At 43.0% G+C, this 26,606-nt stretch overlaps 2 protein-coding genes across 7 annotated transcripts in view; both read right to left on the bottom strand.

Moving 5' to 3' along the window:
- CYFIP2 (cytoplasmic FMR1 interacting protein 2) overlaps positions 1-12,758 on the bottom strand; it is a 131,984-nt gene extending 119,226 nt beyond the window's left edge. For 2 of the 5 annotated variants that reach the window (XM_024246704.3, XM_063723899.1), the window contains exon 1: positions 12,267-12,600. The gene's annotated coding sequence lies outside the window, so the exon portion shown is untranslated. 5 annotated transcript variants of the gene reach the window in all.
- Positions 12,759-18,916: 6,158 nt separating this feature from the next.
- Positions 18,917-26,606, bottom strand: part of ITK (IL2 inducible T cell kinase) — an 80,262-nt gene continuing 72,572 nt past the window's right edge. Inside the window, exons 17-18 of one of the 2 annotated variants that reach the window (XR_008525574.1) lie at positions 25,858-26,261; positions 18,917-19,676 (exon numbers count right to left, since the gene is read on the bottom strand). Coding sequence is in view for 1 of the 2 variants with exons in the window: in XM_009241229.4 (XP_009239504.2) it covers positions 26,190-26,261 (72 nt within the window). In the remaining variant the exon portion in view is untranslated. Of the gene's footprint in view, positions 19,677-23,698; positions 26,262-26,606 lie in introns of those variants that run through there. The other variant, XM_009241229.4, reaches the window with a different exon arrangement.

The raw sequence follows: 26,606 nt of genomic DNA, 5'->3' as shown, positions 1-26,606 counted from the left end.
TTGATTTGCTCTGGTTTTTAGGGGCCTAGTACAGGAGCTTAGTCTTAAACAAAGGCCTCCCATACTTTTGTTTAACATTCGCTAGTCTGTGGCCTGTTTTCAATAGAGAGGATGAATTAAATACTGCAACAATTCTCCTACCAAAAAAAGGAAGGTTTATTATTATTACACTAATATCTCAGTTCTATAGATCTTTCACATTGATTTTCTCAATCACAACTATCCTGCAAATTCAATTCAGCAGGTATAATTTTTGCTGTGTTTCTGAGGACACTGTGTTATGGAGAAGTAAACACTTTTATTCAAGGTCACATGGTCTGCTAGTGGCAGAGGTAGGGTAGAAACAGGATATCTTGACTCCCAATTCTATGCCTTTTCTTCTAGACCACACCTGATTTTGTACCTTTTTGAAAGGTGCCAAGCATATTTTTTTCCCAGTTTGGCTGCTTTTTCCTTCCTCAAGAAGAACACAACTCTGCCAAGCTAGAAAGATTAGCTAATTGTCACCTTTGTGTTTCATGAACATCAAGAGGCCAGGAAATATTTTCCATGTCCGTATGGCGCTCCAGCCAGAGGCTATATAAGTATACGTACACACACACAAACATACTGCACACACATATACATATATATACACATATGTATACATATATTAGTACAAAGAAATATTATATATATAAATATAAAAATAAATAAAAGGGAGATTTAGATTGTTCCTATTAAAAAAAATTTACAGTCATTTGCCTCATAATGATGTTTCAGTCAACAGTGGATCATATATACAATGGTGTTCCCATAAGATTATAATATAATATTTTTACTGTACCTTTTCTATGTTTAGATACACAAATACTTCCCACTGTGTTGCAATTGCCTACAGTATTCAGTACAAGAACGTGCCATACAGGTTTGTAGCCCAGGAGCAATAGGCTATATACCATATAGCCTAAGTGTGTAGTAGGCTATGCCATCCAGGTTTGTGTAAATGCACTCTATGATGTTTTCTTGGCCCCAGAATAAAACCCAAATACTGCTACTTCTTCCTCCCATGTCAGGGCAGACATTGCTAATTGGTAATGACTCTATTTTCCACTAAGTCCACAGACAGCTTCAGAATCCTCATGAAATACTGAGCTCCAGGAAGCCACCAGCAATCAATCTGAGTTTGCCCATGAAATAAAACATAACATGCCCTCTCTGGAGTAGAACCATGCATGTGAAAGCTCCTCAAGGTCAGGGACCATTTTCTTACCTATCACTGAAAATGCAGAGACCTTAGCAGAGTGCTGCAAACAGATTAGGCACTGGGGAAGTACTGAATGAAAGAATTCATGAATACACCTCAATCTCCTGACAACGTAGGAGAGAGGAGACGACCTGAAGTTGGCCATGTCCTTACTTCTAGTTTTTCCATTCCTTCTCCTTCACTATTAATAACACAGATAAGGCCAGACCCAGTGGCTACACAGATAAGGCTGGACTTGGTGGCTACACAGATAAGGCCAGACTCGGTGGCTCACGCCTGTAACCCCAGCACTTTGGGAGGTCAAGATGGGCGGATCTCCTGAGGTCAGGAGTTCGAGACCAGCCTGGCCAACACAGTGAAACCTCATCTCTAATAAAAATACAAAAATTAGCTGGGCATAGTGGTGCGCACCTGTAGTCCCAGCTACTCAGGAGGCTGAGGCAGAAGAATTGCTTGAACCCGGGAGGTGGAGATTGCAGTGAGCTGAGATCGAGCCACTGCACTCCAGCCTGGGTGACAGAGCGAGACTCTGTCTCAAAAAAAAAAAAAAAAAAGAAAGAAAGAAAGAAAAAAAACCATACAGATAATTTAAATCAGCATAGAATACATACTCATATCCATAAACTGCCAGGATAATTCTTACTTAATATTTTTTTCTAGAGATTCTCTTTTTTGCCACTTTTTATTTTAGAAGGAAGCTTTATATCACAATCACAGAGAGAAAACTAATATTATATGCCATAAACAGAGGAGCCATAAAAAACATAGTAACGAACATAAACACAGGTCTGGGTATTATCTGAAAATCATCCCATGTCCACCACTGATATCCATATGAGAGGCATTTTAGTGTGGAGGTGAACTGGATAGCTTGAGTTAGAATCTTACCTCTGCCAATACCTAGTTGTGTGACCTTGAGTAGGAGACATAACCTTTCTGAGCCTCACTCTCCTGATTTTGGTATAAGGGATAATGATAGTTCCTATCTCATAGGCTTTGAAAACTAAATGAGTTAGTTCATGTAAATGGCTTGGCTGGTAGAAAGTGCTCGATAAAAGTAATTGCCTCAAAAAAACTGAATCCAGAAACATATAAAAAAGATTATGCACCATGAACAAGTGAGATTTATCCCAGGAATGTTAAGATTGGATTAACATTAACATCAGAATATCAATTAATGTAATAAGCTATACCAATAAAGGTCAGAAACCATATCATCTCAATACACACAGAAAAAGCATTTGACAAAATCTCAACGCCTTCATGATAAAAACACTCAAAACACTAGGATTAGAGAATATCCTCAACTTGACAATAAGTGGCCACAAAAACTCTTAGCTAATATCAGACTTAATGCTTTCTCACTAAGATCAAGAACAAGACAAATAAGTCTGCTCTTAGCATTTCTATTCAACATTGTACTGGCAGTTCTAGCCAAGGTAATTACACAAGAAAATTAAATAAAAGACATCTAGATTAGAAAGGAAAAAGTAAAACTATTCCTATTTGCAGATAACATAGTTTTGTATTTAGAAAATCCGAGAAAAATCCACTAAAAACTATTAAAAGTCATAAACAAGTTCAGCAAGTTTGTAGGATACAATATCAGCATACAAAAATCAGTAGTATCTCTACATACCAGCAATGCACAATATGAAAATAAAATGGAGAAAACAATTCTATTTATAGTAGCATCAAAAATAATACAATACTTAGAAATAAACTTAACAAAATAAGTGCAAAACATACACTCTGAAAGCAATGAAACCTCGTTGCAAAAATTAAAGAAGACCTAAATAAATAAAAAGATATCCCATGCCCATAGGCTGGAAGGCTTAATATTGTTAACATGGCAATACTACCCAAACTAACCTACAGATTCAACATAATCTCTATCAAAATCTCATCTGGCTTCTTTGCAGAAATTGACAAGCTGATCCTAAAATTCATATGGAAATCCAAGGGACTCAGGATAACCAAGACAATCTTGGGGGTGGGAGGAACTGAACAAAAATGGAAAACTCAAACACTTCCTGATTTCAAAACATACTCAAAGCTACAGTAATCAAAATTGTGTGGTGTTACCATGAAGATAGACAATGAACAATGATAAATTAATGGAATTGAACTGAGAATCCAGAAATAAATCCTCACATTTATGGTCAATTGACAAGAGATGTAGAAAAAATATTCTTTTCAACAAATGATTCTGGGACAACTGGATAACCACATGCAAAATTTGTTTTATGGTGTGAGGTATAAATAATGTAATATATAATAAATTAACTCAAAATGGATCAAAGATCTATGTAAGAGCTAAAACTATAAAACTCATAAGAGTACATCTTTGTGACCTTGAATTATGTAATAACAACAAAAACACAAGCAACAAAATAAAAAATAAACTAAACATCAAAATAAAAAAATTTGTTCTTCAAAGGACACCATCAAGAAAGTAAGTCCACAGAATAGAAGAAAATATTTGCAAATCATGTATTTGCTAAGTATATAAAATATGTAAATAATTCTTGGCTGGGCACAGTGGCTCATGCCTGTAATCCTAGTACTCTGGGAGGTTGATGGGAGAATCGCTTAAGCCAGGAGTTCAAGACCAGCCTGGGCAACAGAGTGATACCCTGTTTCTACAAAAAATTTTTTTTAAATAAAAATAAATTTAAAAAATGAATTCTTAAAACTCATTAATAAAGAGAACCTGATTTTAAAAATAGTCAAGGAACAGATTTTTCTCCAAAGATATACACATAGCCAATAAGCACATAGAAAGATTAATATCCTTAGTTATTAGGGAAATGCAAATCGATACCACTTCACACCCACTAGGATGGCTATAATGAAAAGGACAGACAATAACAAGTGTTGGCAAGGATGTGGAGAAACTGGGAATACCGTTGCTAATGGGAATGTAAGATGGTGCCGCAACTTTGGAAAATCGATTGGTATTTCCTCAAATTTTTAAACACACAGTTACCATTTGACCCAGCAATTCTACTCCTAGGCATAAACCCAAGAGAAATGAAAATACATGTCCACACAAAAACTTGTACATGGACGTTCATGGCATCATTATCTGTAATAGCTAAAAAGCAGAACTAACATATGCATCAACTGATAAACAAAAAATTGTATAGCCACATGGAGTATTTTTCAGCCATAAAAAGTAATTAAGTACTGATATTGATACAACATGAATAAACTTTGACAATATTATGCTAAGCGAAAGAAGCAAATCATTAAAGACCCTGTATTGTATTGTTCCATTTATTAAACATGCCCAGAATAGGCAAATCTATGGTTGCCAAGGGGTGGGGTTGGGGGAAATAGGTGGTGCTGCTAAAGGCCACGAGGTTTCTTTTTGGGGTGCTAAAATGCTCTAAAACTGACTATGATTATGGGTTGTACAACTCTGTGAATATATTAAAAACCACTGAACTGTGTTTTTTTTTTTTTTTTTACACAGAGTTTCACTCTTGTTCCCCAGGCTGGAGTGCAATGGCATGATCTCACTCACTGCAACCTCCACCTGCCGGGTTCAAACGATTCTCCTGCCTCAGCCTCCCGAGTAGCTGGAATTACAGGCACCTGCCACCATGCCTGGCTAATTTTGGTATTTTCAGTAGAGACAGGGTTTTGCCATGTTGGCCAGGCTGGTCTTGAACTCCTGATCTCAGGTGATCCACCCACCCTGACCTCCCAAAGTGCTGGGGTTACAGACATGAGCCACCGTGCCTGCCTTGAACTGTATTTTTTAAATGAGTTAATTGTACAGTATGCAAACTATATTTCAATAAAGCTGTAACCAAAAGTTAGTATTTTTATAACTACTTTTTGGGAAACTTTGAGTGTAACATAAGCAGAAGGGGTACAAAGAGAGCTGGGGGTGGAGTAGGAGCTTGGGGAGTTTGGGGACTGTAATGATGCCCCTACAAGCAGAGGCTGCGGAGAGCAAAAACCAACAGGGATAGCAGGGGAGGAAAAGAGTAATAGATACAACCATACCACCCCATAGAGCAGCCCTCTAAACTGCAGGGGTGAACTAGACCATACAGGGCAGGCCCAGCTAGCTTATTTGTTCCCTCCCCCTGCCCCTGCCTGTTTTGGTTTCTCTGCCATCTGTCAGGTCCTGGGGCTGCCCCACCATAGAATAAAGACTCCTCAGATAATATTATCTGAGGAGTAATAATATTACTGCCTGTGAGGTGGGTGGGGTGATAGGTTCAGAGGTTTAGAATGAGAACAAGAAGGGAGTCTAGCTCTCTTTCTACTGATGAGGAAACCAAGGCTCAGAAAAGAGAAGGGACTTGTGCAAGGTCACTGGGCTAGTTAGGGGTGGAGCTAGGGTTAACATTGCACTTCCTGAGAAGACAAGGGACTACAATATTATAACTCATATGACACAGAGCTTTAAAAGAAAAGGACAGGGCCAGGCACGGTGGCTCGTGCCTATAATCCCAGCACTTTGGGAGGCCGAGGCAGGTGGATCACCTGAGGTCAGGAGTTTGAGACCAGCCTGACCAACATGGTGAAGCCCTATTTCCACTAAAATTAAAAAATTAGCCAGGTGTCATAGCACATGCCTGTAATCCCAGCTACTCAGGAGGCTGAGGCAGAGAATCACCTGAACCTGGGAGGCAGAGGTTGCAGTGAGCTGAGATCGCGCCACTGCACTCCAGCTTGGGGAACAAGAGTGAAACTCCATCTGAAAATAAATAAATAGATAAATAAAAGAAAAAGACAAGTATTGCAACAAAAATTCTGCAGCAAAATGAAAAGCCCTCTAAGAAAGGAAATATAATCAAAGGACATTACTTGGCTGTCTGTGACGATCATTTATATATATTAATAATGTAGACACTTTAAACCTGATTTAGGTTAAAATAGAGCTCTTCCTATCTTGAGAGACGGGGGCAGGGGAGGGAGGGAGATGGTGTAAGAAAGCGAAATCTCCATCCATCACAGCAGGAAGTAAATAGACAATGTGCAGAATAGATAAATCAAGAAACAGCAGTGTAAGCATATCATTTAGAGATCTGGGAGGCAGCTACTAGAAGAAACAGTGAAAGTGGCAGCCTCTAGGGGAGGGTGGGTGCTGGATGGTTGTTTTTCATTATAAGGCTTTCAATATTATTTGATTTTTTAAAACATTTGTATATATTGTTTTGATCAAAATTTAATAATTTGCTTTAGAAGACAACCACCCAAAGTCTCCTTGTTAGCAGTTCAGACACCTGGCTGGTACCCAGCACTGACTGGCAAGGTGGTCTTTGTTGTTTCAGTCCCTTGCTGCCTGTCTTCTGGGACCAGAGGCCCCATCACCTGCAGCTTCTCTCCACACAGGGGACCTGCAGTCAGAGCCGAGAAGTCAAGTCAGCCTCGACTTGGGCCACTGGAGAAGGCCTATCCTCCTCATTGTTTATGAGTAGACAGAGAAAAAGGTCTTGGTGGGGGCTAAAGGGCTTGCCCCTTCGTTTGCCATTTTGCCCAGCTGCTTCCTGTGTTGTTAGGGTTGAGGCAGCTTTTCTGGTGACACCAAACCAGGCAGCTACCAGCAGCTCAGGGGAACGGCCTCATGCTCTCAGGAGGGGAAGTCATGCCACCAAGGTGGCTTGCTGATTTGCTGCTGCTGGGGCCCTGGGGCTGTCATATGAGGAACACCAACATGACGCGTATGTGGGGAGAGGAGCTGCCTCCCAGATGCACCTGCTAAAACTCACAAAGGGAAGCCATGCATCTGCTACGGAAACAAAGAGGAGGACTTCAGGTCTGGCCACCAGATCGGAGCACGTGGAACTCAGCTTCATCGATGTGAAACTACAACTCGAACATGGCTCAGTATGAAGACAAAGGCCCCCAAATCACATTTTCACTCACTCTAAAAGGGCAAATTTCTCTGTCTGTAAAATATGGAGGTTAGCCTTGGTTCTCTCTCAACCATGATGTCCAAACCTGCCTTGTGAAGGTTATTGCGGGTAACTTGTGCTAATAATAGCTTAAGCACTGAGGTTTGCAAACAAGGTACATTTTATTGTATGTGAGGCGAGGGTTCATATTGTATGTGTGATATTATTGCTTGCATGTTCATCTCTTCCCTGGAGTGGCAGGAATGGAGCAGAGCTGGGGGGTTGGCCGTGGGGGCTGATGTGTTGAGCATGTCAACATTGTCCATTTTGTGTACTAAAAAAACCACAACAGCAACCAGTTAAGAATCACTGGATTTGGGCCTCTCTCAGGACCCTTCCAACTCTAAAGCAAATGACCACGACTACAGTTGAGACATTCCATCCAAAGGGCTTCCTTAAAGACACGTGTTAAGGATCATGCAGACCATTCTCTGTGGCCAAGGTATACAGGGCATAATAAACCTGTCCAAGGATAGTCTTCCTTTGTGCCTTTGCTCAAACTGTCTCCACTCCCTTATGGACTGTCTTCTTTCCTTCTCAAATCCTACCGATCTATCAAGGCCCACATCAAGACATGGCTTTTCCACAAAGGTCTGACCAGCCAAGCCCCATAATGGCCTTCATTTCTCTCACTCACTTAGCACTCACAGTCTAGAGTTCACAGTTTTTAACTGCACGACAAACTGCTTTATAGTTCACTAATTCTTTGGATTGCTAAGAATGCCAAGGATAGTCATCTTATCTGAGTTTGACCCATAGCAACCAGCACAGAGATAGGCACACACCAGGAATTACTTGCTTAATTAATACCTCATGAATGATTTGTTGAATGCATGAGCCAATGACCAAAATTCTTAACTTCTGGTTTAAAAAAATTAACAAGAAAGTTAAAATATCATGCTTCTCTAAGGTCCCATATCCAAGGCTGCCTTATCAATATAAGAATCTGAGGAGAGTTCTTTAGAAAATCCTTCTGTCATATAGTTTTCACTTCAAACCCTAAGAAGCAGGTCCTCATTTCTCTTTCCCATATGGAAGTATAACAGACTTGGAGATAGGGGGCTGACCTCTAGTCCTGAATTCTTATCTTGCCATTCATATCTTGCCAAAACAAATCTTAAAGCATCATATTTTAAAAGCACAAATAAAAAATAGTTCTCAGATATTCCTTAAGAGTTATTGCATGTCTTCTCTGAGGGTCAGCCCTGCAAATTCTCTTTGATCTCAGCCAGGCCTTCACTGAAGTTAGACAATTCTCTCATTCTTCCCCAGTTGATTTCTTATTCCACCCACAGAGGCAACTGTTCCAAACCCTGAAGTCTCCTGAAGTTTCCTAACCAGTCCATCACCTTTATTTCCTGCAGAGGACCTCACCTCCTGCCTTACTTAGAAAACAGAGACTATAGAACATGGACAGACTAAACACACCTCTGTTTTACCTAGAGATTAAAGCCTAAGAACCATTGCTCTACAATGACCAAATAATGATGCAAACAGAATCAAAAGGTCTACTGATGAAGTCATCACTGGGTCTTTCTCAGGCATCTCGCCAGAAGGTCCTATTTACTTCCCTCTCTCACTGCCTGTATCTGAGTTGCCCAAAGTCTATCAAAATGCCATGCAACCAGAATGATCCCTGCAAGAAATTCTGCCTGAGCTCAAGCTCTGCCTTCTCAAAACGATTTCTTTCAGGAATTTGCACGCTCTGTTGCCAGGACCCAAGTATGACTTAAATGGCTATTTTTTGAGGTACATCACACACAGCCCTTAGCATAATGGCCACGGCTAGAAAGCCAATATCTAAGCTCTTTGCATCCTGGGAGGCGTCCCATACCCACTGACTGAATTCTGAAGTGTCTTTGTACAGACAAGGCCATCCAGGGGCCTTGACAGAATCTGTGAATCACAAAGTGCCTTTAAGCTTCCCATTGGCTCAACAGTACAGAGAGGCCACAGATCCGTCTTCTCAAAGTGACACACAATATATAATTAATAAATTGTTTCTTAAGGAATGGAGGGCATTTACCCCAAAGAGTCACACATTCAGGAGGCTCCTTCTCTATTTCCATGGTCTTTTTTTCTCAGACTGGGATTTACAGACATTACCTCATCCACAGGCTTCCATGATGACAGGCAGGTAATAGTTGGGCAGGCTGCCTTCCATTGCTCAATTTTGAACATCAGAGAGGTAGTGGCTGGTTTAAGGGCACACAGCAAGTCAGGGATCCTGTGTCCCAGGCTCACTGTGCTGCTCTGTCTGCCCTGGAAGCAAAGCATGCCCTTAACATTTTTGGATGGTTGCAAAACGCTGAATTCTCACAGAGGAAGAGGCCCTTCCTTAACTCTACGTGTTGAAATGCGAGAACGGCCCTGGGCTTCTGCTTGGCTTGTTCCCTCCCACTTCTCCCTGCCTGCTCAAGTTCCACCCACCTCCCTTGTACTACTTAAGAGCACTTCCCACCTGAAGCCTTTCACTTCATGCCCTATCACTCTTAACTTTCCCTTCCTTCGGCAGGTAAACTTGGGGCTGGGTTTACTGGTCACAGAGACCAACTTCCCTCAAAAAAGCAAAATTCAGGAAAGCTCTGGAGGGAGAGGGGCTGGTAACAGCCAAGGGTTGATTACATACATGAGTCAAATTCTTAATGGTTATGTAATTAGTACATTATAACAATAAATATATAAATATGCTAGTACTTACTATGTGCTAAGCATTCTGCTCGGCACTTTCATGCACCCCTCGGGTAGTAAGAGCGTCCAAAGATATTCTAGTTCCTCCCCAGCCTCCATTCACTGCCTACAAGGCAGCAGCCTGCCCCTCTTCTCCCACCATCTCACCACTGATGCCGGGGCCATCCCCTGCCCTAGGCATGGTTTTGCTCCTCAGAATGACAGGACCAAAAGCCTTTCATAAAGACTCCAGTGAGGTGACTGATATCTGGCTTTGTCAATTACAAGTGAATAATTAATACTTGCCAGTAAAGAAACAGACTCATTGTTATGGTGGCCACATGGAGGCTACAAAAGGCCATTTTGTGACGCTCTTGGTGGACCCCTGGGGCCAACACTGGTCCAAAGAAGCTGCGTTGAGAGTGTAGTCCAATCCTTAAATGTAGGGACTGGGACCCGTACTGTTTTCCAGGAGCGCTTTTCCTGTTAATTAGCTTGTTGTCTATTCATCATCTCATTCAGCTTTCTCGTCGATGACAGCAGCAGAGGCCCACTGAACATCAGAGAGGGTGTGATTTATCAGAGGGGACATGTAGTGTTCTCCTGGGGCCTTTTACCAGTTTTTGAATTCATGTCTACTTCCTTCTCTGGGCCAGCATCTGATTTGAGTAAAACTCTCCAATCCCACTGGGTTGTACATCCGACTCTTGGCCTAATGCCTAAAGCAAGTTTTTCCTTTTTCATTTTCCAGCAGGGACTGAACAAGGCAGCCTTGGGTGCTTACAGAACCGGTCAGAACTGGCCAGGAAATATAATAAAGAAGCTTAGTGAGCAGAGAGCTAATGCCCCCAGCCAGAGGCTCAGTGTGCACAACTAGCTAGAGGCACTGACTTTGTAAGCAACAACACTCTCTTCTTGAGGTCTAATAATTGCCTTGGCAAAGGGCAGCCAATGCCAACAAGGAACCCTGTGTACACAAGTTTCTCACCCTGAAAGTGGACACTGGGTGCTCAAAAAATGCCTTCTGGTGACAGTAACACCTGACCAGTCAAACAAACACGCACGCACGCACATGCATGCACACACACTCTTACAGCATTCCTGCCCGCAGGGCCAAAGCTGCCCTTGCCAAATACAGAGCAGACAGCTGCTAGATATTGTCATTTCAGGGACCTGTTCCCAAAAGAACTACCCAGCTCCCCACCTCCACTTCCAGCTCACTGTTTGAAATTCCACCATTAGTGATAGCAAATATTTCTACAGTGTTTCCCATTAAAGCTTTGTTTCTCATTAAAATGCCTCCATCCTCTGTTTCTTTTCCGGTCAAATGACTTGTAAAGCACCTGCTCTGCATCAAATGGGAACTTCTCTTGTATTTAGCTCTTCAAGATAAACACAATCATTGGCTCCTTTCTTGAAAACCATTTCTGACACTGGAGACTGGGGGAAGGGCAGGGCACTGTATGGAAGTGGAGGTGGGAGGCCCCCAGAAGGGCCACACAGAGAGGGTCTAATGGTGGAGAAAGCAACCGTCAAGGCCTTCACAGGCCTGCTCAAAGATATGGACCTGATTTTTGCCCTCTAAGATCTCAGGGACCAGGTTGCTGGCACAGCCTGTATCCAAGAGTAAGGTGAGACCCACTGGCCTAACTAGGACACAGACAGGAGGCAGGAAATGGGAACACAGGAACCGACACTCTCCTGATTTGCCCCTCCTGCCAGCAGGCCTGCCTCTCTCTCCCTCCCCATGCTGAGGGCACAGGCACCCAGGAACTAGCAGAAAAAGATCCTTGTCCCATTCTTGGCCTAGCTGGAAGGACAGCTGATGGTTCATCAGCCCTGGTGAATGTTTCCACTGTGCTGGGGAAAGTAGGCAAGCAAAGGTCAAAATCAGATTCCCTGCTCTGGGGAGGCACCGGGGCTGTCAGTGTCCTTTCCAGCCGGGTTCTGGATATAGAGGGCCATACTTCCGTGGACCATGCTACCTGCCCCCATCCCCAAGCAGAGAGCACCTCCTCCTCTTCTTTTGCACATAGGTGGGCTGTTCCTTGGGGTGAGGGGTACGGCTGTCCTGAAAAGCAGACGCCACAACAGACAGGTAAGCATCTTCCTGGTTCTTCAGAGCTCAAGAAAAAACAACCTTTTCCCCCAGGAGTCAGCCCACTCATCCCCTTCCCCCACTTCCACCCTGCCTGCAGCCAGCTTGGTGAGCGATGCTAGTGTAGGCCAGAAAGCTTCCAAGCGGGTCAGACCTGCTCCTCTCTCATCAAAGCCCTCCGCCCCCAAACATCGACGCTGCGCCCCTCGCCCCACCCATCACACGTTCTGTGTGCCCGAGGCGGCTGCCAGGCGGGCCCAGGCGGCTCTCGCTGGCCCTGGGGGAGGTGACGGTGGTCAGGGGGGCAGAGGCAGGGGCCAGCGCTCTGCAGTACCTGGACCCGAGGATGTCGCCGCCGCCGGGCTCGCGGCCGCTGCAGGTGTCTCCGGTCCCTGAGATTAGCACCGCCTCCTCCCGGGCTGGCGGCTCCGGCCCAGGCCGCGCACCTGCTGCTGCGGCTCCCCCGCCGCCGCGCCGGAGCTCCGCGATGTGCCCGCGCCTCCCGGGCAGAGGGTCCGTGCCGCGGGACGCACGGTGGGCCCCAGGGGGAAAGGGGCCGCGTGGGGCCTGAGGCCAGGCCTCGCGCTAGCCCGGGCGCAGCGCCGAGCGCCCCCCGCGGGCCGGGAGAGGGGGCGGCCCTTCGCGCATCCTCACGGCCTCATCCCCGTCCTCGGCAGCATCCTGGTCCCCGTGCCCGGCCCGAGGCCTGCGAGGGCCGCTTACCTGGCTCTGCGGCGGGTCCAGGGGAGGGGCCCGAGGCTACCGCAGGGCCCCGCGCCTGGGCGCAGGATGCTCTGCCCCGCTCCGCGGCGCCGCGCTCGGCCCCGCCCCGGCCCCGCTGCTCCGCCCGCCGCGGCTCCGCCCCCACCCAGCCCCCGCCCCTTCGCCGCTGCGGCTGTCACACAAAGGGCAGGAAATGGCTGCGGCGAGGGGCTCTCCGCGCTCCCCGCTGTATCGCTGGCGCACCCAGGACCTGCCTCTCGGTTTCGGAGGACCGCTCAGCACCCAGGCTTCCTGCCCTGGGGGCGGGAAAGGGAGGGAAGGCTTCTTCCACGACCTCCATCACCGGGAACCACACCTGCAGCAACCCGAGGACGAGAGCTTCGGCCGCGTTCGGATCTCATTGGCCCCACATGATTTCCAAGTGCTCTTTTATCAACCCAATCTTTATTGATTACCTATCCTGTTCCAAGTACCGTGCCAGGACCTGGGTGTGCACTGGTGTACAAAAGACAGGGTCCCTGCCCCCTTGGAGTTTTATCACCTGCCAGGAGAGACAGGTGTAAATTAACCCAGCAAACGTCCAGTTACAGCCCAAAGTGCTCTGAGGAGGAGTAGGGTGAAGTGACAGAAGATGCAAATGGGGCTAGGGGAAGGGGCCTTCCACCAATTGAGCTTGGTCGCTGATGGGGCTCCTTCGCTCAAGAATAACTTCTTCCGCTCCCTTCCAGTTCCCTGGAGAAGAGTCCCTGAAGCTGCCACCTCTTTAACAGGGGCCTACCTGAACTTCATTCTGGAAGAATTGCCTAACGGACAAATAGGTGACAGGAAGCACTGAGAGGACAGTTACCTTTCTCTTCAAGGCTTATCTGCCGTTTCGGGCTCTTTAAAGAAGCAATTATCTGCCCAGCGGTGGCTCACACTTGTAATACCAAAACTTTGGGAGGCCGAGGAGAGAGGATTGCTTCAGCTCGGGAATTGGAGACCATCCTGGGCAACTCAACGAAACCTCATCTCTACTAAAAATTAAAAAAAAAAAAAAAAAATAGATGGTGTGGTGGCATGCATCTTTGGTCCCAGCTACTCAGGAGGCTGAGGTGGGAGGATTACTTGAGTCTGGGAGATTGAGGCTACAGTGAGCCACGATCCTGCCGCTGCACTCTAGACTGCGTGACAGAGTGAGACTCTGTCTCAAAAAAAAAAAAAAAGAATGAAAGGGGGGGGGAGAGAGAGAGAGAAAGGAAGAAAGAAAGTGAAAGGAAGAAAGAAAGTGAAAGAAAGAAAGAAGAGAAGGAAAGAAAGAAGAGAAAGAAAGAGAAAAGAAAAATAGAAACAATTCTCATTGAAATCCAGCCTGGTAGGCCTTCAGACCAGGCTGAAGTCAGGCTGCACCAAATTCTAACCTTAAGACACCTGAGCAGGTCACTTCACCACTCTGCTCCACAGAGGTCACCATATCTGCAACACAGGGAATAACAGTTGCCCTTTATACCTTACAGGGTAAATAATTTGAAAACATTTGAGACATTGTGGAGTGTCTGTAGACATAAGGAGTGGTTTCCTAGGGCCCACAAATTTCTACTTAATCTCTCAGCTATTCCTAATAAGGGCAATTTGTGGAGAAGCCCCATTATTCAAGCTCCAGCAAAGGACTTGTGGAAGCCTTTGCTTGCCTTTATGGATCTCACCTTATTTCCCACGTGCTCAGAATCCATAATTTCTTGTGGTTTGATCTTAAATCACTAATTCCAATTCAAATTGCTATTTCAGAAAAAAAAAACATATATATATATATATATATATATACATACATACATACATACATACATTTCTTCCCTGGTTCAGTGTGAAAAGCTGTGGGGGTGTTTGTGGAGGATGGGTTTAAAAACAGAACCGAGGTTTCCTTTTTAAAAAATGTTCCATTTTCCACCGTGATCCTTGGGATTTCAAGTTCAGTGATTACAAATACTTAACAATGAAAATCCCAATAAGTCAGATTTTCATTCTAAGGGGCATATTATTTCAGATGGTATAGTTTTTTGGAAGACGTATTTCTCTTTGTTGTTCCTTCCCTGTCTTTTCACCTTCAGGAACAAGTTGCCTAAAAACAGAAAAGACTATTACATATATATTTGGTTAGATCTTAGGCAAAAATAACTCCGACCTCTGAGTTCTATTTGTGTATAAAGGAGAGCAGTATGGTCTTTTGAAGCCACTGTGTTGGAAATCCAGAGGCTTGCCTTTTGGTCCTAGTTTTGCAACTAACAGAAGAATGATCTTAGGCAAGGAGCCTCACCCCTGTTTCCTCACCTATTAAGTGAAGTAGGTTGGATGCACTCCAACTTCCCTCTAATGTGGAAAATTACATGAGTTAAAGGGCACGTCCCTCCCAGGCTTAAGGCACTTCCCTAGCTCCCCACTGCCCCCCGATGAAGCCCAAACTCTCTCCAGTGGCCGGAGAGGGTCTTCAAGAGCTGGCAGCTACCTCTCCATGTGAACAAGCTTGCTGTGCTTCAGCTAAAAGGAACAGCTTTTAGTTCCTCAAACTTGCTGTGTTCTCTGTTGTGCTTGACATTCGTACATGCAAGGCTTCTTGAATGGCACTTTCTGTCCCCCCATTCCCTCCCTCCACATTCCACACTTTTCCCCAGTTTACCTGATGAAGTTCTGTTCATCTTCCTGGTGTTCCTTTAGATGTCGCTTCCTCCAAGATTCCTACATGTCTGGGTTAGCTTGAGATTAGTTGTCTATGGGCCCTTAGCTGCCTGGGCTCCCTCTATCACCCCACATATTAGTCTGCATTATAATTGTCAATACACTTATTCCACCATGAGACCATAAAATCTAAGGGAGCAGGGATATGTCTGTCTTGCTTGCCCATTGCATCCTCGGAGCCTGGTGCTTAACAGGAGTTCAGTAAAAATGGATGGAATGAACACCCATAGGTGACATTTTTAAACTTTGCCATTGAAATGTATAGCTGTCTGTCTACTGCCTTCAGATTTCCTTCACATCCAACCCCAGGCTGTGCATCAGCAATGAAATGGTAGAGGATATTAGTAAGAATTGCTTTGGTACTTGCAAAGCTGTGGCCCACGTGTTGTCCATGTGGCAACATTGCCTTGTGTTTTAGAAAAGCTTCAAGTTATAATCCCAGCACTTTGGGAGGCTGAGGCAGGTGGATTGCCTGAGGTCAGGAGTTCGAGACCAGCCTGGCCAACATAGTGAAACCCTGTTTCTACTAAAAATACAAAAAATTAGCTGGACATGGTGGCGGGCACCTGTAATCCCAGCTACTCGGGAGGGTGAAGCAGAATTGCTTGAACCCGGGAGGTGGAGGTTGTAGTGAGCCGAGATCACACCATTGCACACCAGCCTGGGTGACAAGAGTGAAACTCTGTCTCAAAAAAACATATATATATGTATTTATTTTAAAACTATCAGGAGACCCTGCTTTTATAGACACCAGTAATGAAGCATCTGGAATGCGCATGAAGGGAAAACATAAATAATGATAATAATAATAATGGCTAATATTTACCAAGTACATTACCTCATTTAATTTTTCGTAATTTTTCTATGAGGAAAATACAATCATTTTTCCCATTTTTATAATTGAGGCAATTAATGTTTAATAATTTGCCCAAGGTAATGAAGTCAAACCCATGCTTTTTACCACAATCTCATACAGCCTCACTTTCCCTCTTCCAAGCTAAGTCCATGTGTTTACTAATATGCTACCTTATTCTAAAAACATATTAAATGTAAGTTACAGGAATACATTATGTTAAAAAATTAAAAATCAGCAAGAAATTTTTTAAAAGGAAGGAAAAGAGTACAAAGATGAGATGGAGAATCAAATGTACATAAGACCAAAATGTAAACAAAACAACAAAAATCAATCACAGCTGTACCTGCTATGAGCTTGCTAACACATTTGGTTCTAAGTATTTATGTGGGTGGCAGGAAAAGATAAACTTGATGGTCAGTTACAGAATTTACATTGACCATTCTGTAGATAGAACCTGACCACTTGCTCAAAATTGCCTCATTTTATAGGCAAGAGAATTACTTGAGCCCAGGAGGTGGAGGTTGCAGTGAGGAAAGATGGTGAGCTGCATTCCAGCCTGGGCAACAGAGCAAAACACTGTCTCAAAACAAAGCAAAACAAAACAAAACAAAAAAGTGTATTCCTTAGATTCTTGTGAAGGTTATATGAAATGATAATGTAACACACTAAGCAGAGTCTGGTACATAATAAATGCTCAAAAATGGGATTATTATTATGATTTTCTTTTTGAGACAAGAGTCTCACTCTGTCGCCCAGGCTGGAGTGCAGTGGCATGATCTTGGCTCACTGCAACCTCCGCCTCCCAGGTTCAAGTGATTCTCCTGCCTCAGCCTCCCGAGTAGCTGGGATTATGGGCATGTGCCCCCAACACCTGGCTAATTTTTGTATTTTTAGTAAAGATGTAGTTTCACCATGTTAGCCAGGCTGGTCTTGAACTCCTGATCTCAGGTGATCCTTCCGTCTCGGCCTCCCAGAGTGCTAGGATTACAAGTGTGTGCCACCACGCCTGGCCTGTGGCCATCTCTTGTTGCTATTGTGGTGAACTCAAGTGTTGCCAGTATCCACTTCAAGTGCTATGTGATGCTAATCATCTCTGACTGAGCAATTCATCTCTCCAGTTATTGGATATCAGAGTAAAATGTGATATCTCCTGGTTCTCATGATGAAACATTTTTCATCATGTTTAGTGTAATACAGCAAACCTTGAATAACACCATGGAACCCACATGAAGTGACACTAGTGATGCTGAAAGTGTTCCCAAAAAGCAGAGAAAAGTCATGACATTACAAGAAAAAAGCTGAATTGCTTGATATGTACCATAGATTGAGGTCTGCAGCTGCAGTTGTCCATCATTTTAAGATGAATGAATTTAGCATAAGGGCCACTTTAAAAAGAAAGGAAAAAAGAAAGAAAGAAAGAAAGGGAAAGAGAGAAAGAAAGAAAGAAAATTCATGAAGCCATAGCTGTGGCTCCCAGCAGGTATGAAAACCTTGCACTTTTGGTTAAATACTATTTTAGCTCATATTGAAAATGCAGATTTTAGGTGGGTGCGTTGCTATAAAGATTGCTATAAGAAAGACGTACCCATAGACTCTAATATGAGTCAGGAAAAAGTGAAGTCATTATGTGACAATTTAAAGCAAAAGAAAGGTGAAGGATCTAAAGCTGAAGAATGTAATGCCAGCAAAGATGGTTTGATAATTTTAGAAAGAGGTTTGGCTTAAAAAATGTCAAGATAACAGGAGAAACAACTTCTGCTGACCAAGAGGTAGCAGACGAGTTATCAGATGCCGTTAACAAAATCATGGAGGAGAAAGGATAACTAATTGCCTGAACAGGTTTTTAATTTGGATGAAAGTACCCTATTCTGGGGGGGAAAAAAAGCCACAAAGAACATTGCTTAATAAGGAAAAGAAGCGAGCACCAGGATTTAAGACAGGAAAGGATAGGCTAACTCTGCTGTTTTGTGCAAATGCAGTCAGGCTTATCATCAGGACTGCCATTACCTATAAAGCTGAAAACCCCCAAGCCTTGAAGGGAAATGTTAAACACCAGCTGCCAGTCTTTTGGTTGTACAACAAGAAGGCCTGGACAATGAGAACTCTTTCTGGATTAGTTCCATCGATGTTTAGTCCCTGAAGTCAGGAAGTACTTTCCCACTAAGGGTCTGCCTTTCAAGGTTCTTTTGATATTGGAGGATGCCCCTCGGTTATCTAGAACCCCATGAGTTCAACACTGAAGGCATCAAAGTGGTCTACTTGCCCCGAAACACATCTCTAATCCAGCCTCTAGATAAGGGGGTCATAAGGACCTTTAATGCCCATTATATATGGTACTCTTTGGAAAAAATTGTCAATGCTATGAAAGAGAACCCTGATAGAACATCAAGAAAGTCTGGAAAGAGTACACTGTTGAAGATGCCACATTGTTACAGGAAAAGTTATGAAAGTCATCAATCTCAAAACAACAAGTTTCTGCTGGAGAAAACTGTGTTCAGATGTTGTGCGTAACTTCACAGGATTTACAGCAGAGCCAATCAAGAAAATCATGAAAGAGATTGAGCATATGGCAAAAAGGTGGGTGAGGGGTGTGTGTGAAGGGTCTCAACATATGGATCTTGGAGAAATCAAGAACTAATAGATGCCACTCCAGAGGGATTAACAGAAGATGACAACTTGATGGAGATGAGTACTACTGAACCAGCACCAGACAATGACAAGAAGATGTAAAAGAGGCAATATCAGAAAACAAATTGATGTTAGACAATCTGGCAAAGGGTTTTGGTTACTCAGGATGACTTTTGACTTCTTTTATGACATGACCCTTCTATGATGTGGGCACTGAAACTAAGGCAAATAGTGAAAGAAAGATTTGTATTATACGGAAACATTTTTAGAGAAATGAGAAGGCAAAAATTCAGACAGAAATTACGATGTATTTCTGTAAAGTTACATTGAGTGTACCTGCCTCTCCTGCCTCCACTTCCACCTCCTCTACCTCTTCTGCTTCTATTAGCCTTGAGATAGCAAGACCAACTCTCCTTTTCCTCCTTCTCCTCAACCTTTTCAGTGTGAAGACAATGAGGATGAAGACCTTTATGATGATCCACCTCCATTTAATGAATACTAAATATATTTTCTCTTCCATTTGATATTCTAAATAACATTTTCTTTTCTGTAGCTATTTTGTTTGTTATAAGAATACAGTATATAATAAATATAAGACATACAAAATTGTGTTAATCAACAGTTTGCATTATCAGTAAGGCTTACAGTCAACAGTAGGCTATTAGCAGTTAAGTTTTTGGAGCATTAAAAAATTATACGTGGATTTTCGACAGTGCAAGGGATTGAGATCGCTAACCTGCATGTTGTTCAAAGTCAACTGTGCTTGACTCCTTCAGTTGTCTCTCATGTGATTGTGGCCAGCACTTGGTTTGGGCCTCGAGGGTCCTAGACGTAACATGAAAATAATGCAGAGGAAGATGTTGGAATAAGATGCATTTTTATGCCTGCTAATTTCTCCACCTGAAATGTCCTTCCAGACCCTCTCGTTTTTGGGAACTCTCATTTACCCTTCAATGCACTTCTCAAACTTCACTTCCCCTTTGAGGCCCTTCCTGATCCCTTAGGTGTGTTTACTTAATTCTCTGTGCTCTTCCTGTACTGTGACTATAGCTACATCACATAACCTACAACAACTCTTTGCAATTATAGTTGGTTCTTATTATTCAATAATTATGTTCTATAAAGTTGCCGTGAACACTAAGTTAACAAATACTGAACCGTTGCTTCTAGGGGAAATAAAGGGTTAGGTTCCTACAAGCCCCTGTTCCCCACACTTTTGTCGACTGATCAATACATAACCTTGTTTTATGCATGTTTCTGTTAAAAACAACCCTTATTTAATATATATTATTGATTTATTAACATTGAACTCACAATCAACAGTACTATAACTCATCCCTCATTAAACTTATTGAACTAACAGCTTTCTTGCAGTTAGGAACATTAGACAGCATGTCAGCACTACATTTGGGGGGGTGTTTTAGTTATTTATTTATTTATTTATTTATTTATTTATTTGTATGAAGTCTTTCCCTGTTGCCCAGGCTGGAGCGCAGTGGCGGGATCTCATCTCACTGCAACCTCCGCCTCCCAGGTTCAAGCGATTCTCCTGCCTCAGCTTCCCAAATAGCTGTGACTACAGACATGCACCACCTCACCCAACTAATTTTTGTATTTTTTAAGTAGAGACAGGGTTTCACTATATATTGGCCAGGCTGGTCTCAAATTCCTGACCCCAGGTGATCCATCCGCCTTAGCCTCTCAAAGTGCTGGGATTATAGGTGTGAGCTACCGTGCCTGGCTGGGGGCCATTTTAAACAGTAAAATCACCAGAAAAAAAGTACAGAAATGCAGAAAATGTGTCACTAAATAGACTGAGAAAAGCCACTTGTTTGCAGCATGAGAGCTGAACGCCACTCTGTTTGACTTCAGTTGGGAATGTGTATATGGAGCAATGCAAAATTTTTACTGCCCCACACTTTGGCATGTCATGAATGACTGCAGGAAAAGCCTCCAGGATTGATTTTAGGGTTATAAACAAATTTTATCCAGTAGACAAACTTACCAACACAGAATCTACAAGCACTGAGAATCGATTGCATTGGTTTATGTGTTGAGATTTTTCACTAGGCTGAGCCCTCTTATAGGAAGGATTGGTGTCTGTACTAGGTATCTTCTCTTTGTCTCTTCAGATCCACTCCACTCTTTCACCCCGCACTCTGGTCCTGGAGACTGACCTCTATGGACTACCCTACTAGGGCTCCCTTGTCCTCTGTATTCAGTGGGATTTGACTAATAGAAGACCCAGTTGATGGGAGAAAGGAAGGAAAGTGAGGCAGGGTATTGATGCCCCTGGCTTCCTCCCTGTGATGTTGCCTTGGGTTTCCTCTGTCCCTTACTAAAGGTCTTCTCCTTTAAGGCAGCACTCTCCAATATTCTCCTTCCATATTTAAATGACCACTCCCCCTTGTCATCCCTTCAGCCCTTGGGGGTGATAACTACTTGTTTCAAGCTATAACAAAATACCTTAGACTGGGTAATTTATAAACCACAGAAATTTATTTCTCACAGTTCTGGGGACTGGGAAGCTCAAGACCATGGCACCAGCCGATTCAGTATCTGGTCAGCGTTCGCTGTCTGCTCCATAGATGACACCTTGTTGCTGTGTTCTCATATGGCAGAAGGGTAAAGGGCAGAAAGGGACTACCTCCTCAAACCTTTACATAAGGGCAGTAATCTCATTCATAAGGGCAGAGCCCTCACGACCTGATCATTTCCTAAAGGTCCCACCACTTAATACTATTGCACTGGAGATTGTTTCAATAGGAATTTTGGAGGAACACAAACATTCAAACCATAGCATGAGTGCTCCGCTGTTGTTTTCCTCTGTACCACTTTCTAAGGTTCTCCTAAACTGACCCACACAGTTTTAAATAGTCCTTTTGTGAAAAAGCTCTCCTCGAATTATACTAATTTGATTGTGACATGCTTGGTCCCTAACTGATAAGATATCTTAGTCATCTTTTTAGATCATGTACCTAACAAAGAGCCATAGTAGATGAACGGTAACCATTTATTAAATAAGTAAATGACCTCTAAAACTCCTTCTACCACTCATTGTCTGTATGATTCTGTTATCCTACAAGCCAACTATACATTGTACCTTGGGGAGAATCTCAAAGTCATTGCAGACACACTCTTACACAACCATACACACACCTCTAGTGCTGGTAACAAGGGGTGGCTCTGGGAAGTGAGCCTCAGTGCACCAAAATTTCAGCACCTTCTCCATTAGAGCCCACGCAAATTAATATCTATTCTAAAGTAAAACCATACGCTTACTGTTCAAATGCAGCTTCCACCCCTAACCCTCTCTTCCTGATCAGGCCACCTTCCCAAGCCCTCTAATTGGGAATCTGCAGCTCTTTCTGCACCTGATGATGCACACACTCCCTGTCTTGCTGAATGAGGTATTTCTGTCTCTTCCTCAAAAGGGTGGCCTTAGGTGTTGGGAGATTCTGAGAAGAGCAGGGTCTGCAGGAAAAATCCTCTGAGAAGCAGATCTGTTCCTCCAATCTGCTTTTGACTTTCTCATGTGGATGATTTGGCAGTGGGATTCAAGCACAGAGGTGAGTTCTAGGAAGGACTGCATGGAAGCCTTGGGCTTTCTCATCCATGCTCAGTGGTGCATGACCTGGCTCCTGCAATGGAGCTGGGCATTTGGTGGACTGAAAGGCACAGAGTGCTCAGCACACCAAAACTATAACCACCCAGCCTTTGTATTACTGGGGTTTTAAGAGGGAAAGCTATTTTATTGCTATCCAACAGTGAATGACGTACTCTAAATTACAATTTCCATATGTCACCCACACAACAGATGACAGTGAATGATTAGGAAAAATAATATGGTACTGTGAACAAGGCAAAAATCATCTCCAAATTAGTTTCTTTTCCACTGGCTTTGCCTTTCTCAGATCCATTCACTATGCTGCTGCCAGAATATACTCTTAAACACATCGCAAATTTGACCTTCTCTTCCTGTGCAATGACATCTTTTCTACCTATAGGGTGAAATTCCAACTTCTTGGTCTTTTAAAGTATAGTTCTTGCCTAGATTTATAGACGCAGTTTCAATTTACCCACCTCTTCTATCATCCTTACCCTTGCTGAGAAAATACACACACACACACACGCACATGCGTGCACGCTCCAGCAATAGTGAACTGACAATAGCTTCCCAATACTTCCTGTTCTGTCTACCTGGAAAGTATTTCTCTTACTTCTGCTCACTTACTTACCTTATAACTCGTACATTTATCTTCAAAACTGGGTTAAACAATATATCCTCGCGACAGTGCTTCTTAAACTTTAGTGTGTATACAATTACCTGCAGATCTTGTTAAAATGACAATTCTTGCTGAGTAGGTGAGGAAGAAGCCTGAGAATCTGCATTTCTCACAACATGGTGATGCTATTGCTGCTGGTCCAGGGACCACACTTTGAGTAGCAGGGCTCTAAGAAGTTTCCCTTGATGTCATCCTTTCCCTGATAGATTCCATCACTGATTCTGGGCTCTTCTCTTCTTTGACCACAGTTTTTTGTTGTTGCCCTAATTGTTCTATTATAATTTTATTTCTTTATATGTTTTCCTTTTCAATCAGACTAGGAATTTTTTGGAAGTAAAGACTATGCTTTTTCCATCTTTGTTTTCATGAGGATACATACACTGAACTGTGTGCATGAACCATAGGAACATTTGATATTTACTTGTTGAATGAAAGTTGTTCAATGATATGTAGTCTTTAATTGTCTGTGGAAAATGAAACAATGTAACCATTTTTACTTAAGGAAAAGTTCTGAGAGTTTGTGATTTAAATAAATATGGAACTCAGGCCGTATGCACCATATTTATCAAAACGCAGCTTTAATATTGCTATATTCAACTTTTAACTCTGTGTGCTCTACAAAGGATAACAGGTATTTGTAACATTTTTATTTTGAACACTAGCAGTGACTGTACATTAATAAATATGCATCTGATCCAAATATAAATACATAGTCTCAAAAGGTATAAAATGCAAAATCTACGAAATAAAACTAGAACCAAAACTCCTCTGTATAAGGGAGTTCTCTACAAACACAGGGGACCATTTACAAAACATGAGAAGAGTAAAACCAGGCAGGAAGCCCATTTTGCGGGATAGGACACCAGGAGGTGAAGTATCTACACATGTTCATTTAAGGATTTGATGAATCTGAGCCTGAAAAAGATAATACCATGCACAGGGGAATTTTCTAAACCAAACCACAGAGATCAGTCAATTCCAATGTTTTCTTTCTAGACTGAATGTTCTAGAAATCACCTCTAATTAAAGGTTCCAAAAGATAATGTACAAAATTCTAAAAAGTAAACAGAGATAATTTTGGATAAGCTGAGTAAAATCATCTTCTGAATGACAGAGTTTTATCTTGAGGCTCTCCACTTCACAATAATTATAATTAAAAATTATGCATCTGAATCTCAAGCCAGTCAAAATGACACATGATTCAGAAAGAGCCAATTCTAACACCATCCTCTCTTATATCAGGGAATGTCCCTCCTCATGAAGTGTTCAAGAAGACTACAGCTGAAAGTTGGCATGATAATTAAAGGAAGAACTCATACTTCTACAGAAGAATCTTTTAAAGTTGCTTTGAAGCTTGTCTATAAACGGCTTCAAGCAACATGACTGGTTGGTTGTGAGAATTAAAGGGTTCATTAACTGAATAACTCCAAAGTCATTAACATGACCAAGGTAAGGATACAGAATAGGAAAAGGAAAATCCTATTCCAAGTTGGAGGGCCATGCCATCAACCACAGCGGTCTGTGCCAGAGGAACACTATTCGCTAGTGGTTCTATATTGACTTCTTTACTGGCTTTCCATCTTTGTATTTATTCCCTCTGCAATCCCTTTCATTTTCAGTAGGAGGCAGTGTCGAATAGGAATAAATAATCTGTGTATTGGGGTCAGACAGATTTGGGCTAGAATGCCAGCTCCGGACTTTCTAGTTCCATCACTTTGGGCAGATGTCTTGGCTGTTTAAAGCCTCAGTTACATTATTTGTAAAAAGGGAATAATAATACCACCTCATGGGGATGTGAACCCAGGGTGAAGAGATTTTGCAGGGAAGTCTCCTAGCTCAGTACATATTCACCTTGCATATAGAAGTTCTCAAGCCAGAGTAGGCATTCTCATGCCTCTTGGAAGCACCCCAGTCAGCGCCTGACTGTTTCCATCCTGATGGTTTGAGCAAGAACAGACTCTTTATTTCTCTCCTAGAATTTTAGGAGACTTGGAGTCTCAACCTTAAATTTGCTCAACCCTAGGGCCTAAACAAGTTTCAATTGCTCTCCAAGGCAACACTGACCAACACAATGCTGCCCTCTGTTGATGGGGATCGGATAGTGCAGAGAGGGGGCTGATTCCTAGAGGCTGGAAAAAAGGATGTTTTTCAGAAGTAATCATTTCTTCTCAGGATGCTGGTGGAAGCGTTCTGTGCAGAAGAGGAGGCATAGTCACCTGCACAACTTGGTATAAAAGATGAGCTTGGTATAAAAGAACAGACCTAAGATCTCCTCTTGTACCACATGGTTCTCCACCGTCAGAGGTTCTCGTTCTGGTGCAGACATCAGATACAAAATGCTGCAAGCATGGGACCTGAACTGTTCACCCTAACCCATCCAATGGGTCTCACCGTGCTCCCTTCAAGGAGAGAGGTAGCAGCATACTCTGTAAAACCTCATAGAGCTGCTTCTTAGAATATCCGGCCTCCTGTTTGAGCAGCTGCTCTATCATTCTCTACGGCAGGAAGCTGTGGCTGACAGCATCACAGCAACGGAGCACACTCACTCTAACCTTACTTAACTCACCAGTTTTCTTAGAAAAAGAGTCATGCTCTTTGTTCCCCTTGCCTCTATATCCTGGGATACTGTGTTGTTGGGTCAAATAAAAAGTCCCTGGAACCATAAACTTTAGATTCATGTTAAAAATAACAATAAAAATAGCAATCTGGGTCTTACTCACGTCTCTCTCTATTACTAAGAAGTGCAAGAACGCTGTCTGAAAGCTGTCAGGTTGAGGTTTGTGCACCACATGTGACAAGAGGCTAGAGGAAGGGCAGAGACATCACTCCTGTTCTGGCCCGGCTCCCAGCTTGGTGGCTGACCCTCCAGCTGTGGCTTGACTGCCAGCTGTGGTCAGGATGCTGCTTCCAGGGTGACTCAGGGACTGATGCCACAGGCCAGGCTGCCTCTGGAGGGTCCTGGGCTGGTGGCAGCTTCTAATGCTTTATGGAACGAGGACATATCCTTCCTCCATTCAGGATCTGCAGCCCGTGGCCTGGTACTCAGTCTCTACTAAAGTCCTGATTCTGCAATTTCAGCCAGTTGACGCAGCAGTCTGGAGAAGGCTGGCCGATCTTCTGGTCTCTGGAGAGGGAAAAAAGAACTCTGTAATTTCCTTGTACTTGTGCGTCATAGGTAAATCCAAAACAAACCAGAATTTAATAGCAGCATCCCCTGTGGATTTTTGTATGTGCTTCCATGTTGACTGTATTCCATATACATTGTCCTAGTTGTTAACAGCAGGTATTCTGGAATCCAAGGGACGAGTGTTTAATTTCAGTTTTACCACTAATTAGCTGTGTGACATTGAGCAGGTTATTTAACCTCTTTGAGCCTCAGTTTTGTCATTTGTAAAATGGAGATAATAATAGTATCTACCTCATGAAATTGTTCTGAGAATTCAATAAATCACATATAAAAATATACCAT

Source organism: Pongo abelii, chromosome 4 (assembly GCF_028885655.2).
Source record: "Pongo abelii isolate AG06213 chromosome 4, NHGRI_mPonAbe1-v2.0_pri, whole genome shotgun sequence".
Lineage (NCBI taxonomy): Eukaryota > Metazoa > Chordata > Mammalia > Primates > Hominidae > Pongo > Pongo abelii.
The sequence above is the reverse complement of the archived record's forward strand: the minus strand, read 5'-3'. Positions and strand labels throughout refer to the sequence as shown.